This window comes from Sorex araneus, chromosome X (assembly GCF_027595985.1).
Source record: "Sorex araneus isolate mSorAra2 chromosome X, mSorAra2.pri, whole genome shotgun sequence".
Lineage (NCBI taxonomy): Eukaryota > Metazoa > Chordata > Mammalia > Eulipotyphla > Soricidae > Sorex > Sorex araneus.
The window spans coordinates 232296518-232310058 of record NC_073313.1 but is presented as its reverse complement, the minus strand read 5'-3'; the positions used below and the strand labels follow the sequence as shown (position 1 = coordinate 232310058).

Here is a 13541-nt window from a genome sequence, read left to right as displayed (position 1 = left end):
CAAATCAATGAGCAACGGGATAACAGTGACAGTGATTCATTATATTGATTCATAGATAGCATGCCAGGTTACTTCCATTTCCATAATTCAATTATCTTCAACTTCAACTATATAAGGGATAACAGATTCTCAACTCTAATATTAACAATAGCCAAGATCTAGAACACTGGAAATAACAAAAGGACATGGTGGAAAGTATGAGACACTTTGGTGGATAGATTATATAAGTAGTAATTATATAAATATCAGAAGTATCAGAAGTAATTGTATAAATATCATAAGCATTAACACTACTATAATCATATTACATAATCTATAATAAAATCAATTTTTAAAAAATAATATAGACTGAAAGTGGAGGTCTTTCCATGCTGCTGTAGGCCCTCGTAAGTGCTATCAAAATAGCCAAATTCGTGAAATCCAAGAAAGTGGTGCAAGTCATGACCAAACATTACTCAGAACACAAATCAGTCATTGTAAAGAACATTCATGACAACACCTTAGACCACCACTACAGCTTTGCCTTGGTGACCAGGATTGACAGCTATCCCCACAAAATGACAACCATCATAGGCAAGAAGAAAATTTCCAAGTGGTCAAAGATCAATTCTTTTGTGAAAGTTTATAAAAACAATTACTTCATGCCTACCCGGTACTCCGTGAATATCCCCTTGGACAAAACCATGCTCAACAAGGATGACTGCAGAATCCCTGCTCTGAAATGCAAGGCCAAGAAAGAGGCTACAGTTAAGTTCGAGAAGAGATACAAGACTGGCAAGAACAAATGGTTCTTTCAGAAGCTGTGTTTTCAAATGTTTTGTTTCAGTTATTAAAAATAATGATTGAAATACAATATAAACCAAACAATTTTTTTAATTAAAAAGGATCTGGAAACAACTGAAGTACCCAACGACAGATGAATGGATAAGGAAGTTGTAGAATAGAATGCAATGAAATACTACTCATCTGAAAGGAAAGATAAATTGTTCTTTTGCTACAGTGTGGATAGAACTGAATTGTATCGTGCTAAGCAAATAAGTCAGAATAAAAAAGAAAAATACTGGATAATCTTACTTGTGGTATATAACAAAACAAAAGAATGGAGCAGACAATGTCCAATGAAAATAAACCCTTGGACTCTTATTACAGAAATGAAGTTACCTAAGGTAAAGGATATCGGGACTGGAAGGGCGAGGTTCCTACAAATAGTGGAGGAGAGATTTTAACACATTGGTGGTGGGTCTGGTTATGGTAATACCATAACAAGTATTTATATTCTTGTTAAATTTACATTCTTATTAAAGAAAGAAAAAACTTCCAAACATAAACAAATAAGTTCCACTTCAGATCATGTAGCAGTGAACATAACTGACCAAAAGGCAATGCTCAGAACCATGAGTGGAGCCACAGAGTGTTAAGAATTCTAAAAAGTGATAGCTTTTTTCAGCAGACTGGAATGATACAGATCTTATGAAAGAAGGTCATATAGTTGAAATCATACACTCAATCACTATTCCAGATTTCTTCCATTTAGCAATACTTAATTTAGGTTCTGAATTATCTTTTTCAGTTTGATAGATTCTTTTTGTGGCTAATAATATTTTGTGACTGTTTGGAGAATATCTTTAATGTAGCACAGTTTGCTTTCCTATTCACCTACTGAAGGACAAACTTGTTTCTGCATTTTGGCAATTATGAGTAAAAACCTTCTATAAAGACAAGAAAAATACGTGAAGCTTAGGGAACTGAAGACAAAGAAAATCTAAGATTTCAGAGGGTGACAGCAGGATTGGCTCCAGGCAGAAGCTCAGACAATAAGGTCAACATGCATGGTCAATGTCTGGCTTTAGCTCTGTGACCTCCATTGCAACAGGGCCTTCCCTTTGATGTTCTCAACCTTGTTTTCATGATGAAGAATATCATTTTCCAGAAGTTCAAGGATAAAAAGTGGAAGTCAGTGTTGCAAGGCTTGGTTGACTTCCAAGATCAGACACCCCTCTCATTGACAATCTCTGTGGTTTCCGATAGGTGGTGGCAAGTTGATTGAATTAAGGAGTGCACATATCTATAGAATAATCACAACCAAAGCAAACATAACACCTAACATTAGACTTCTCAAAAGAGGGGTGGATGCCAATAGCTTTTAGCAGTGGGGCATATTCTAAACTTGTTGTTTGAATCAAATGCAAACCAAGTGAACAGAAAGACAGTCACTGAGTCAGAGCCCCTGGACACTATGTGGCATGGCAACCAATTAGGGACATCAATAACCTCTCTAATCCCCTCCTCACAGGTATCCAATGAAAGGCTTGCTGAAAGCTTTGGATCCTCAGCAGCTGCAGATGTTTGTGACCACCTCAAAAAAACATGCTATAGGACCGGCTACTTGGTTCCTTGTTGGGAACAATTTCCTTTAAGGCCTCATGATATTCTGAGTGACAGTTATTACATTGTAAGCTTAAATAAAGTAAATGCTAGAGTATTATTAGCTACTTTCATAAAGACAACTCTAAATCAGCTACCAAGAAGATATCAGCCTGTAGGGCTGGAGAGATAGTACAGTAACTAGGGAACTTGTCTTGCACACAGCAGACCTGGGTTAGATCCTGGGCATGTGATATGGTCCCTTGTGCCTGCCAAGAGTGATCCCTGAGAGAAGAAGCAGGAGTAAGCCTCGAGCATAGTTAGGTATGATCCCAAAACCAAAGCAAACAAAGAAAATAATCAATAAATACCTTCCTGGAAAGAAAGGGAGGAAGGAAGGAAGGAAGGAAGGAAGGAAGGAAGAAAGGAAGGAAGGAAGGAACGAAGGAAGGAAGGAAGGAAGGAAGGAAGGAAGGAAGGAAGGAAGGAAGGAAGGAAGGAAGGAAGGAAGGAAGGAAGGGAGGAAGGAAGGAAAGAAGGAAGGAAGGAAGGGAAGGAGGGAGGGAGGAAGGGAAGGAGGGAGGGAGGGAGGGAGGAAGGAAGGGAGGGAGGGAGGGAGGGAGGAGGGGAGGAAGGGAGGGAGGGAGGGAGGAAGGGAAGGAGGGAGGGAGGGAGGGAGGGAGGAAGGAAGGGAGGGAGGGAGGAAGAGAGGGAGGAAGGGAGGGAGGAAGGGAGGAAGGAAGTGAGGAAGGGAGGGAGGAAAGGAGGAAGGAAGGGAGAAAGGGAGGGAGGAAGGGAGGAAGGAAGGGAGGGAAGGAGGGAGGGAGGGGAGGGAGGGAGGGAGGAAGGGAGGGAGGAAGGGAAGGAGGAAGGGAGGAAGGAAGGGAGGGAGGAAGGGAGGAACAAAGGGAGGAAGGGAGGGAGGGAGGAAGGGAGGAAGGGAGGGAGAAAGGGAGGGAGGAAGGGAGGAAGGAAGGGAGGAAAGGAGGGAGGGAGGGGAGGGAGGGAGGAAGGGAGGGAGGAAGGGAGGGAGAAAGGGAGGAAGGAAGGGAGGGAGGAAGGGAGGAACAAAGGGAGAAAGTTAGGGAGGGAGGAAAGGAGGAAGGAAGGGAGAAAGGGAGGGAGGAAGGGAGGAAGGAAGGGAGGGAAGGAGGGAGGGAGGGAGAAAGGGAGGGAGGAAGGGAGGGAGAAAGGGAGGAAGGAAGGGAGGGAGGAAGGGAGGGAGAAAGAGAGGAAGGAAGGGAGGGAGGAAGGGAGGGAGAAAGGGAGGAAGGAAGGGAGGAAGGAAGGAAGGAAGGAAGGAAGGAAGGAAGGAAGGAAGGAAGGAAGGAAGGAAGGAAGGAAGGAAGGAAGGAAGGAAGGAAGGAAGGAGGGAGAAAAGTAGTAAATAAGGGTCTGCAGCAATAATACAGGGGTAGGGTGCTTGCCTTGCATGCAGCCAACCTGGGTTCGATCTTTGTCACTATATATGGTTTCCCTGAGTTTTTATCACATCAGGAGTGATCCTTGAATGCAGAGCCAGGCAGTTAGCCCTGTGCACCTCCAGAATGTCACTTATATAAAGCAGGTGAATAAACCTCATTCAATCCAGAGGATTTTGAGAATATAAAAATTATTAAACATAAAAATCTATACTAATAATCTTTTACCCAAATGATTTAGTTTCATGGAGGGGGGTGGAGGATGTGCTTTCCTCCTATTATTTTTCTGTTCTAGACATTTTTCTGTAGTTGTTATCATAATCTCTCTCTGTTTTATATACCTCTTGCTTTTCAGTTAACACCTCACTTTTACCCCTAACCTACAACTTTTGTAAACTTCACAGCTAAATTATATTACATCAAAGTTATGGGTGCTATGAAAAAGAATGTGAGACTTTTTACTGTATTCGAAAGAAAAATGTAGACATTAATATAGAACTCTTCTTTAAAAATCCTGAATTTTATTTGCAATTTTTGAGACAGTTAATATTCATATATCCTATTCAACTGTCACTGGATGGTTTATTGTAGTGAAGTTTCTTCCTACTCCTTCCACTGTTTCTTCTCCTGCTTAAGGTGGAGATGGTAGTAAGTTGGCTTCATTCCATTAGATGATGATTTAATCTCCAATTACTCATTGAGCTTTCAATTTACTTAGAGGTCTTTATGATGATAAATTTCCTTTAAGGAACATCATAAATTTGTGTCTAATGGACTCACTTCATAAGTCTATGATTCTAAAATAGAGGAGATATTCATTTCTTTGAGTTAAGGGTTGGACCTCAGTAATGTAACCTTTCCTAAAGTTCATCCATTTTCCTTTTTCCTTTTTGGTCTGATCATGTTATGTCTACTGTGATAAACAATATAAGTTGGATACAAGGTTTGGTATCTCTGCTCTAGAAGATCCATGCTTTCTTCATTAATTTATAATTGGTAGTTCTTAAAATATCCTTAACTTGGCAGGAACCACTGAACTTCATTCTACATAGCTATTTTAGTGAGTAATGCTTATTGAATACTTAAACATAAATCATACTCTGTCCCAAACTTTCTACATAAAATTGCTCATTTGATGATTATAACAACTCTCTGAGGTAGGTAGTACCCATGATATAGATGAACATACTCAGAAAGGTTAAGTAACCTGTTCATATTCATACTGGGAAAGCCAAAGTTTGAGACTTAGAGTGGGTTCAGACACAGACTACACATTTATCAAGAGGAAAGTGGTTGTGTTTCTTCTGAGATATTCTAACATGGACACACTATAGAAATTGTGGGAAATTGTTCACCTAACAAAAAACCCCAAGGATAATTCCCTGTGTAAAACCATTTAGAATAAATAGTCTAAAGACCATTCAGGTATTTTAGAATAAAATGGGACAGCAAATGTGCTCCCAGGAAAAGATCACTTGTATCACTTGTCATCCCATTGATCTTCAATTTGCTCGAGCAGGCACCAGTAACATCTCCATTTGTCCTTGTCGCGTGCTAGTGTAGCCCAATGATACCTGCTCTCTCAGGAACAGGAAGAGCCTCAAACCATTCATTCAGGGTTTTGATGAAGAAGTCTGACCATCTCATTGGCCACATGGTCTTTTGATGTCCCGTGAAATCCAGTCGGTAACAGCTCTAGTACAGTGGTCATCTCTGAAAAAGATGGAATAAATCAATTTAGAGCTTTTTATATAGAGATGGTGACAAGGGCAAAAACAGAACAGAAAATTGTTAAGACTTTTTTTTTCTTTTTTGGGTCACACCCAGTGATGCTCAGGGGTTACTCCTAGCTCTGCACTCAGGAATTATCCCTGATGATGCTTAGGGGACCATATGGGATGCTGGGAATCAAACCCAGGTCAGCCGCATGCAAGGCAAACACCCTACCCGCCATGCTACAGCTCCAGCCTCAAAATTATTAAGACTTTATACTTCAAGGGTTCCTGCTGATAGGCTATGTGAAATATCCCAGCTCCTGCTTTTAATGTACCTGTAAAATTTTGATGTGCTAATTAACTGTCCGTAATGTCTCTGTCAACTTAAACAATAGTTCATGTGATGAGAACTATATTGTATTGAGTAAATAGCAGCCTGTGAGCTCACTCTGGCTGCTCAGGCCTCCCTAAAGTTTGGCCAGTCCTTATGTGTGTCTAATTCTCTGAGACTGACCCCCCAGCTGGAGAGAGCTCAAAGGGGACAATTGATTGACTTTACTGTGGTAAATTGCTACAGTAACATTAACCAAAAAACTTAAATAATAGGATATTATTTCTTGAATCCCTTATATGATATGTTCAATAATCAAGTACTCTGCACTAGTGGAAAATAAGCTACAACTAACTATTTCATCCAGGTGAATGTAACAATACACTATGGAATGGAAAAAACAAACATATAATTATTTGATTTATGCAAAGCTTGTCTGAGTGGGTGGAGAGACAGAAGCCCAAGGGGAATGTAGATTGGAATAAACTGTAATTGATACCGACCAGCATGGCACTCGTTCCTTCCTTCGCCTGCCCATCTCCATCAGCATCCCCGGGATGGGGGAAGTGGCGTGAGACTACCAAACGCAGACGGCGGGAGAGATAGAGCACCGCTGCCCTTTTTGTGTTTACACATCTGGTGTCCCTCGGTGTAAAGCTTAAAAACATGCAAAACAAAAATATATTCTATGTGGACATGCCTATATGATGAAACTTGAGAGAATCCTAAATGTAAAATTCAGAAAAAAAACTTGAGAAAACTCTGTATATAAAAACCTGTGTATAAAATTATATTATCTTAGGAATAGAGAAAGGGGAATAAAACATGGCTTATTTGGGTTATTTGCAGGGGGATACCAGTGCCCTATTTGGTCTGAGTGTGGAAGCCTGAAGGTACAATTCAAGGGCACTGATGTGTTGTTTCTCAGGCCTGGTGGTGTTGGAGGCCACCCCGGTGCTGACTGGAGAATCATGTAGTGTCAGGAATCAAATTCAGGGTCTCCATATGCAAGGTGTGTCTCTAGGTCTCTGAGTTATTTAGAGAAGTAAAATATGGGAAAGGTACATCACTGTCACTGTCATCCCGTTGCTCATCGATTTGTTTGAGCGGGCACCAGTAATGTCTATCATTGAGAGACTTATTGTTACTGTTTTTGGCATATCCAATACGCACGGGTAGCTTGCCAGGCTCTGCCTTGGGGGCGGGATACTCTCAGTAGCTTGCCAGGCTCTCCAAGAGGGCGGAGGAATTGAACTCGGGTCGGCCGCATGAAAGGTGAAAGCCCAACAGCTGTGCTATCTCTCCAGCCTGGGAAAACTACATAGGGCCTTCAAAGCATTGATATTGCATGCAAAGTTACTTTAGTTTTTAAATAATTTGTCAGTTTATTTATGCCATTCTTCTATGTGTGGTTTTGTTTAATAATAGCATATTTTAAGTAAATATTAGCATAAAATACGAGGCAGTTGCAGCAATATTTCAATCTTGAATTCTATAGCTAATACTTTTTTATTTCAAATTTATCTATATTCCAATGACTTAGTCGTATGATCTAAAAAATCTTTTGAATAATGAAATAAGTTATACTTAGGATAATATAATTTAGCTTGCAATTTTTGATATTAAATTTCATTAAAAATTATGAGATAGAAAAATAGAGAAGTATAAATTTTTATTCTTATGCGGAAATCACCTATGTTGAAGTCCACTGAGAAGCACAGAATTGATTCATTCAACCAGTCCATTTCAATTAGTGTCTTTGTAAAGAACTTGTGAAATTCTGGACCTCTGATATCCATGTTCAGTTCTAGATCTCGAGGGGGACATAGAAAATATATGAAATGTGATTCCTGCTTTGTAAAAATGTATAATTCAATTGGAGAAGCAACACTAATTACATTAAAAATAAATTTTATAAAAATTTCAATTTCTAAATAAATTGAAAAAGAAAACAGTGTAAAATTACATAAGGTATGTAATATAGGTAACAGATGTTATAAATATTTGACATTAACCTTTATTTTTAAAAAAATATTTGAAGTATCATTGACTTGAAACATTACATATGTTTCAAGTGTCATCACCGAAAGCAAGCATAACATCAATTTTTATTTTTTCTTTAAACATGTATGAAACCTAGAGATTTTGATATCTGAATTATTGAAGAGTAACCAGGATTAAAATTTTACTTAAAAGTACCATTCTAGGGCCTGGAGCGATAGCACAGCGAGTAGGGCATTTGCCTTGCATGCAGCCAACCCGGGTTCCAGCATCCCATATGGTCCCCTAAGCACCGCCAGGAGAAATTCCTGAGTGCAAAGCCAGGAGTAACCCCTGTGCATCGCCAGGTGTGACCCAAAAAGAAAAATAAAAACCCAAAACAGTACCATTCTATTTTGACATCAAAGTATTTAAAGTTGCATTGCATATTTTGAGAGTATAGTTATAAAGTCCAAAAGCATCAATATGGAAAATCTAAAATTAATGGTTTAGAATAAGAGAATCACTGACAGAATGTGTATCAACTATAACTTATATAAAGTTTTAAAATAGAATAATGAATACATTATAAGGATATAACAAGATTGTAAAATATAGTAATAGCAAATACAAAGTTAGAAGAGTTATTATCCTTGAGAAGAGAGTATCAGAGAGATAGCCAATATTAAAGGAATAATTTTTTAATTCAGAGCAATATATTTGATAATAATTGGTGAATCTGTACTGACACTCAGAGTCCATAGTTTGTTCTTGGGACCTGTAGAGATAGTACAGAAGGTAGGGAGCTTGGCTTGCACATGGCCCAAGTTCAATCCCTAAAATCCCATATGGATCCCCAAACCGCCCCCGGAAGTAACTCCTGAGCAAGATGGGTGTGGCCCCAAGACAAAACAAACATACAAAAAACATGGTTTACTCTTGGTGTTGTTCATTCCGTGATTTAATCAAATGTAAAGGACAAATGTCTACCATTATAGTACATATATACTTTATGGCAGAGTCTCTTGCCCCTGCACCTGACTGTCTTCACTGAGGCCACTGGGAGTGGGGGACAGGTTGAGTTTCCCTCCCTCCCCCGAGCAGAGCCCCAGAGCCGAAGACCTCCAGAACCCAGCCATAGCCATGCTCCAGGCCACTCTCCACACGTTTGGATGAGCCTAACGCACGAAAAAACCGGCAGGTGAACCCAGGTGTGCGGGACCCGGGGTTCAGATCTCGGAGCCTGCTCAGATCGAGACTGGGCCTCTTCCACCCAGAACCCCCATTTTCCAATAGCTTGACAGCCACACCCACAAACTGTCCCCGGCACTGTGTAATCCCATCAACGACCAAGATCCAGAGACTATAAAACAAAGATGGCCACAAGACCTCTTATAGCTTGATTCTCCCTCTCAGAGACCCTGGAAAGGTACTAAGAACATCCTGTCCGCACGACAGAGCCTGGCAAGCTCTCTGTGGCATATTTGATATGCCAAATACAGTAACAATGATGGGTCTCATTCGTTTACCCTGAAAGAACATCCAATGCGGCACCAGGGAAGAACAAGTAAAGAGAGGCTGCTAAAAAAATCTCAGGGCTAGGACGAATGGAGACATTGCTGGTGCCTGCTCCAGCAAATCGATGATCAACAAGATGACGGTGATACAGTGATATAGTACTCATAATACTATATTTTAAACAATATTTTCATAAGACAATTCCAACCACCTGTAAAATGGACAATGCCTTAATAGACATTAGGGTTTCTCCCAGGAACTTTAAGTTGTCTTGATATTTGAAAATCAAATAAACAAAAAAAGCATAAACTATGATCATATCAACAAAATGCAAAAAGAGATTTGACAAAGTCCTGCAATCATTTCTGATCAAAACTCAGCAAACTAAAAAGACAAGGAAAATTTCTCAAGCTGATGAAAGTCATCTTTATAAATGTATAGCTACCTCATACTTAATGATGAAAGACTGAAATTCTCCCTAATATCAGGAGCAAGCTAAAACTCTTCACTGTCATTGCTTCTGGTCATCGTACTAGAGAACCCAGTCAGTGCAATCAGATAAGAAAAAAGAAATTATAGACAGATTACTGAAAAAGGAAAAATGAAGCTCTGTTCATAGACAACACAAACATCTATGTAAAAAACATAAAGGAATCTAGAAAAACTGGGATAAGTGAGGTGGGCCATTACAAAGTTATTATACAAAAATAAATTATATTCCTACATGTATTAGCAAAAATTAGAAATTAAATTTTAAAGCAACACAATTTATAATTACACTAAGGGGTTAAATATTTACATTTTCTAAATTTTATGACATATTTACAAAATCTATGTGCTAAAACTACACATTACTGAAAGAAATTAAAGACCTAAATAAATGAGATCAATCACACTCATTGGTCTCAAGATACAATACTGGTATAAAATTAATTATATAAAGTCACAGAATAAAATACAAAGATAAGATCGTGCAAATATAAACAATCAATATTTGTTCAATATTTGTTCAACAATCAATATATGAAATTTTATGAAGACTCAGAGTCTTTTCAGCTATAGTGCTCTAACTATTTTTAAACAACATAATAGAACTTCCACTGTCACTGTCATCTCATCGCTCATCGATTTGCTTGAGCGGGCACCAGTAACATCTCCATTGTGAGACTTGTTGTTACTGTTTTTGGCATATCAAATACACCGTTCAGGTGAGATACTCTCGGTAGCTTGCCATGCTCTTCGAGAGGGATGGAGGAATTGAACCCGGGTCGGCTGTGTGCAAGGCAAATGCCCTACTACTGTGCTATCGCTCCAGCCCATGAACTTCCAGATACTCTTTATATTATATACAAGAAAAATAAGTGAAAAATGGACCTTGGGACTAAATATAAAACTGTGAATGTTTGGAAAAAATTTATGAAGAAGATTTTCTCTTTGAATTAGATTTGTTAGGTACAAGAACTAAAGCATGATCCATAAAATAATAAAACACAAAAACATTTTAATAAGATTAATATTATTTTTAATTACACTATAAAAGAATAAAAATATAAACCCAAGAGGGGGCAATATTTGCAAAGTACTTTATATAATAAACTCTCAAAATTAACATAAGAAAATAAACAACATTATTAAAAGATAGGAAAAATTATTAAGCATTAAGTATGCCAGAAAACATATATGAATGACAAATAAGAAAGTTAGAAGATGCTGAAAATTATAGTCATTGGAGAAAAGCAATTAAAATCAGATTAGATGTTTCTTTCTACCCATAAAATATCCAAAAATTTAAAATTCTAACTATGAAATATTGATGATGATGAGGAACAACATAATTTCATAGACTGTAATAGGAGAATAATATAATATGGTATAATCACTTTGGAAATGTTTTCCAATTTCTTAAAAATTTAAACTCCTATTCATCATATGAATATATTATGATATTTCTCAGAATCATGCCAAAAAAAATCATGTTTCCTTTTTTGTTTGTTTTTTCGGGCTCACCCTGTGGTACTCAGGGCTTACTGCTTTTCTGCTCTGAGCTCAGGAATCACTCCTGGTAAGGTTGGGCTACCATACAGGTTGCTGAGGGTCAAATTCAGTTCCTGCGAGGCAAGCACCCTATGTGCTGTGCTATCTTTCTGGCCACAGAGCATATTTCTATACAACGATTTGTACATGGACATCTATGACAGCTTTATTTGTATTCATCACCGAATCATCATCACCCCATTGATCATCGAATTTCTCAAGCGGTCTCAGTAATGTTTCCATTCATCCCAGCCCTCAGATTTTAGAAACCTCTCTCTACTCATCCTTCCCAACGATGCCGCATTGGAGGCTCTTGCAGGGTCAGGGGAATGAGACCCAGCTTATTACTGATTTCAGCATATGAATACACCATGGGGAGTTTGCGAGTTATTTGTATTAACCCCAAATATACGTATTTCAAATGTTCATCAACAGATGAATAAACAAACTATTTTATACCCATATAATGAAATAATATTTAATAATTAAAAAAGGATGAGTTTTTCTTGCATGCAACACCATAGTTGTGCTGAAATAATGCAGAAAATGAGTTATATTTAATTATTCTATTTGGTAGAACTAGAGAAAAGGACTGAAAACTCAGAGGGCTAAAGAATGTTCCTTCTATACCAAAGGTTCAGAGTTCAATCCACAGCGCCATATGCCCCCACTCCTGAGCAGCTCTGCATGCGGTTCTCATGGCCCAAAGCATCACCAAGTCTTAGCAGTGATGCATCACTAGATCCAATTGTTGAACAATCTAACCTCTGAGTAGGTATCTCTGGAGTGGCTCTATTATCAGATTCTATTATTGAACACTCTGACCTCCGGAATAGGGTATCTCTTGACTGATTCTTGGGTTCCCTCAGCACTGTTTGGGAGGATAACCCCTACCCTTCCCCAAAGTATAAACCATAGTGACAGTTAATAAATTGTTGCCTGTAGTAGAATGCAGGGAGAGGTGCAAAAGAGGGATTACAAGGGAAGAGACATAATAAAACATTAGGGATCATGACTCTCTTCTCTGTCTTGGTTGTGATTATAGTAATAGTTTCACTGGAAAACACATATGTATATACATTTACACTACATTACAACTTATAACCATGTACAGTTTAAATACAGGAAATTTATTTTATGTCAATTATACTTCAATCCTCCATCCCTCTTGGAGAGCCCGGCAAGCTACCAAGAGTATCTCACCTGCACGGCAGAGCCTGGCAAGCTCCCCGTGGCATATTCAATATGCCAAAAACAGTAACAAGTCTCACAATGGAGACGTTACTGGTGCCCACTTGAGCAAATCGATGAACAATAAGACAAAAATGCTTCAATAAAAACTGCTATTTTTAAAATTTATTTTTAATTTTATTGAATCACCGTGAGATAGTTACAAGCTTTCATGTTTGGGTTACAATCTCACAATGATCAAACACCCATCCCTCCACCAGTGCACATTCCCCACCACCAATATCCCAGGTAAACCCCCCCTTCCCCACCCTCCCCTGCCTCTATGGTGACAATATTCTCCATATTCTCTCTCTACTTTTGGGCATTATAGCTTGCAACACAGACATTGAGAGGTCATCATGTTTGGTCCATTATCTACTTTCGGCATGCATCTCCCATCCCAACTGGTTCCTCCCCTCTGTTCATGAAGCAGTCTTTCAGCTATGGGACAATCCCTCTGGCCCTTGTATCTACTGTCCTTGGGTGTTAGCCTCATGCGATGTTACCCTACACTCCACAAATGAGTGCAGTCCCTCTATGTCTGTCCCTCTCTTTCTGACTCATTTCACTTAACATGATACTCTCCATGTTTATCCATTTATAAGCAAATTTCATGACTTCATCTCTCCTAACAGCTGCCTAGTATCCCATTGTGTAGATGTACCAAAGTGTCTTTAACCAGTCATATGTTTAGGGCACTTGGGTTGTTTCCATATTTTGGCTATTGTGAACAGTGCTGCAATGAATATATAGGTACAGATGTCATTTCTACTGTGCTCTTTTGCATCCTTGGGATATATGCCCAGAAGTGGTATTGTGAGGTCATATGGAAGCTCAATTTCTAGTTTTTGAAGGACTGTCCATATTGTTTTCCAGAAAGGCTGGACCAGTCGGCATTCCCACCAACAGTGAAGGAGTGTCCCTTTTTCCCCACATCCATGCCAGCAT

At 38.9% G+C, this 13541-nt stretch overlaps 1 protein-coding gene across 1 annotated transcript in view; it reads left to right on the top strand.

The window, feature by feature from the left end:
* LOC101539478 (60S ribosomal protein L27-like) overlaps positions 1-2417 on the top strand; it is a 43999-nt gene extending 41582 nt beyond the window's left edge. The window contains exons 2-3 of the mRNA XM_055121259.1: positions 381-814; positions 2294-2417. Coding sequence (XP_054977234.1) covers positions 381-814; positions 2294-2417 — 558 coding nt within the window. The remainder of the gene's footprint in view (positions 1-380; positions 815-2293) is intronic.
* The last annotated feature ends 11124 nt before the right edge of the window (positions 2418-13541 follow it).